This window comes from Cariama cristata, unplaced genomic scaffold (assembly GCF_000690535.1).
Source record: "Cariama cristata isolate BGI_N322 unplaced genomic scaffold, ASM69053v1 scaffold30433, whole genome shotgun sequence".
NCBI classification, from domain to species: domain Eukaryota; kingdom Metazoa; phylum Chordata; class Aves; order Cariamiformes; family Cariamidae; genus Cariama; species Cariama cristata.
The window spans coordinates 1-263 of NW_009608286.1; the positions used below are offsets into that span (position 1 = coordinate 1).

The window sequence follows — 263 nt, forward strand, 5'->3', positions numbered from 1 at the left end:
GGGACTCGGCCGGCACAGGGGAGCCGGAGGAGGTGCAGCCCTCAGTTTCCCCGGTAAACCTCGATCTTGCTGGTTTTGGCCAGCATGTCGATGATGTGCGCCTCGAAATCGGCATCGTGCACCCCCGTCTTCCTGAACTCCCCGGCGTAGCGGTTGTTCTCCCAGTAGTGGTGCCAGTTGCCCCGACTGTCGGCGCCGAACCCAAAGACGTTCACCTGCAGCGGCGAGGAAGGGGTTGAGCCAGCCTTGACCCCTCCGCCGGG

The 263-nt window shown here is 64.6% G+C and overlaps 1 protein-coding gene across 1 annotated transcript in view; it reads right to left on the reverse strand.

Annotated features, from left to right (window-relative positions):
• Positions 1 to 41: 41 nt before the first annotated feature.
• ST3GAL2 (ST3 beta-galactoside alpha-2,3-sialyltransferase 2) overlaps positions 42 to 263 on the reverse strand; it is a gene marked incomplete at its 5' end in the record, with an annotated part of 1,098 nt that continues 876 nt past the window's right edge. The window contains one exon of the mRNA XM_009697079.1: positions 42 to 215. Coding sequence (XP_009695381.1) covers positions 42 to 215 — 174 coding nt within the window. The remainder of the gene's footprint in view (positions 216 to 263) is intronic.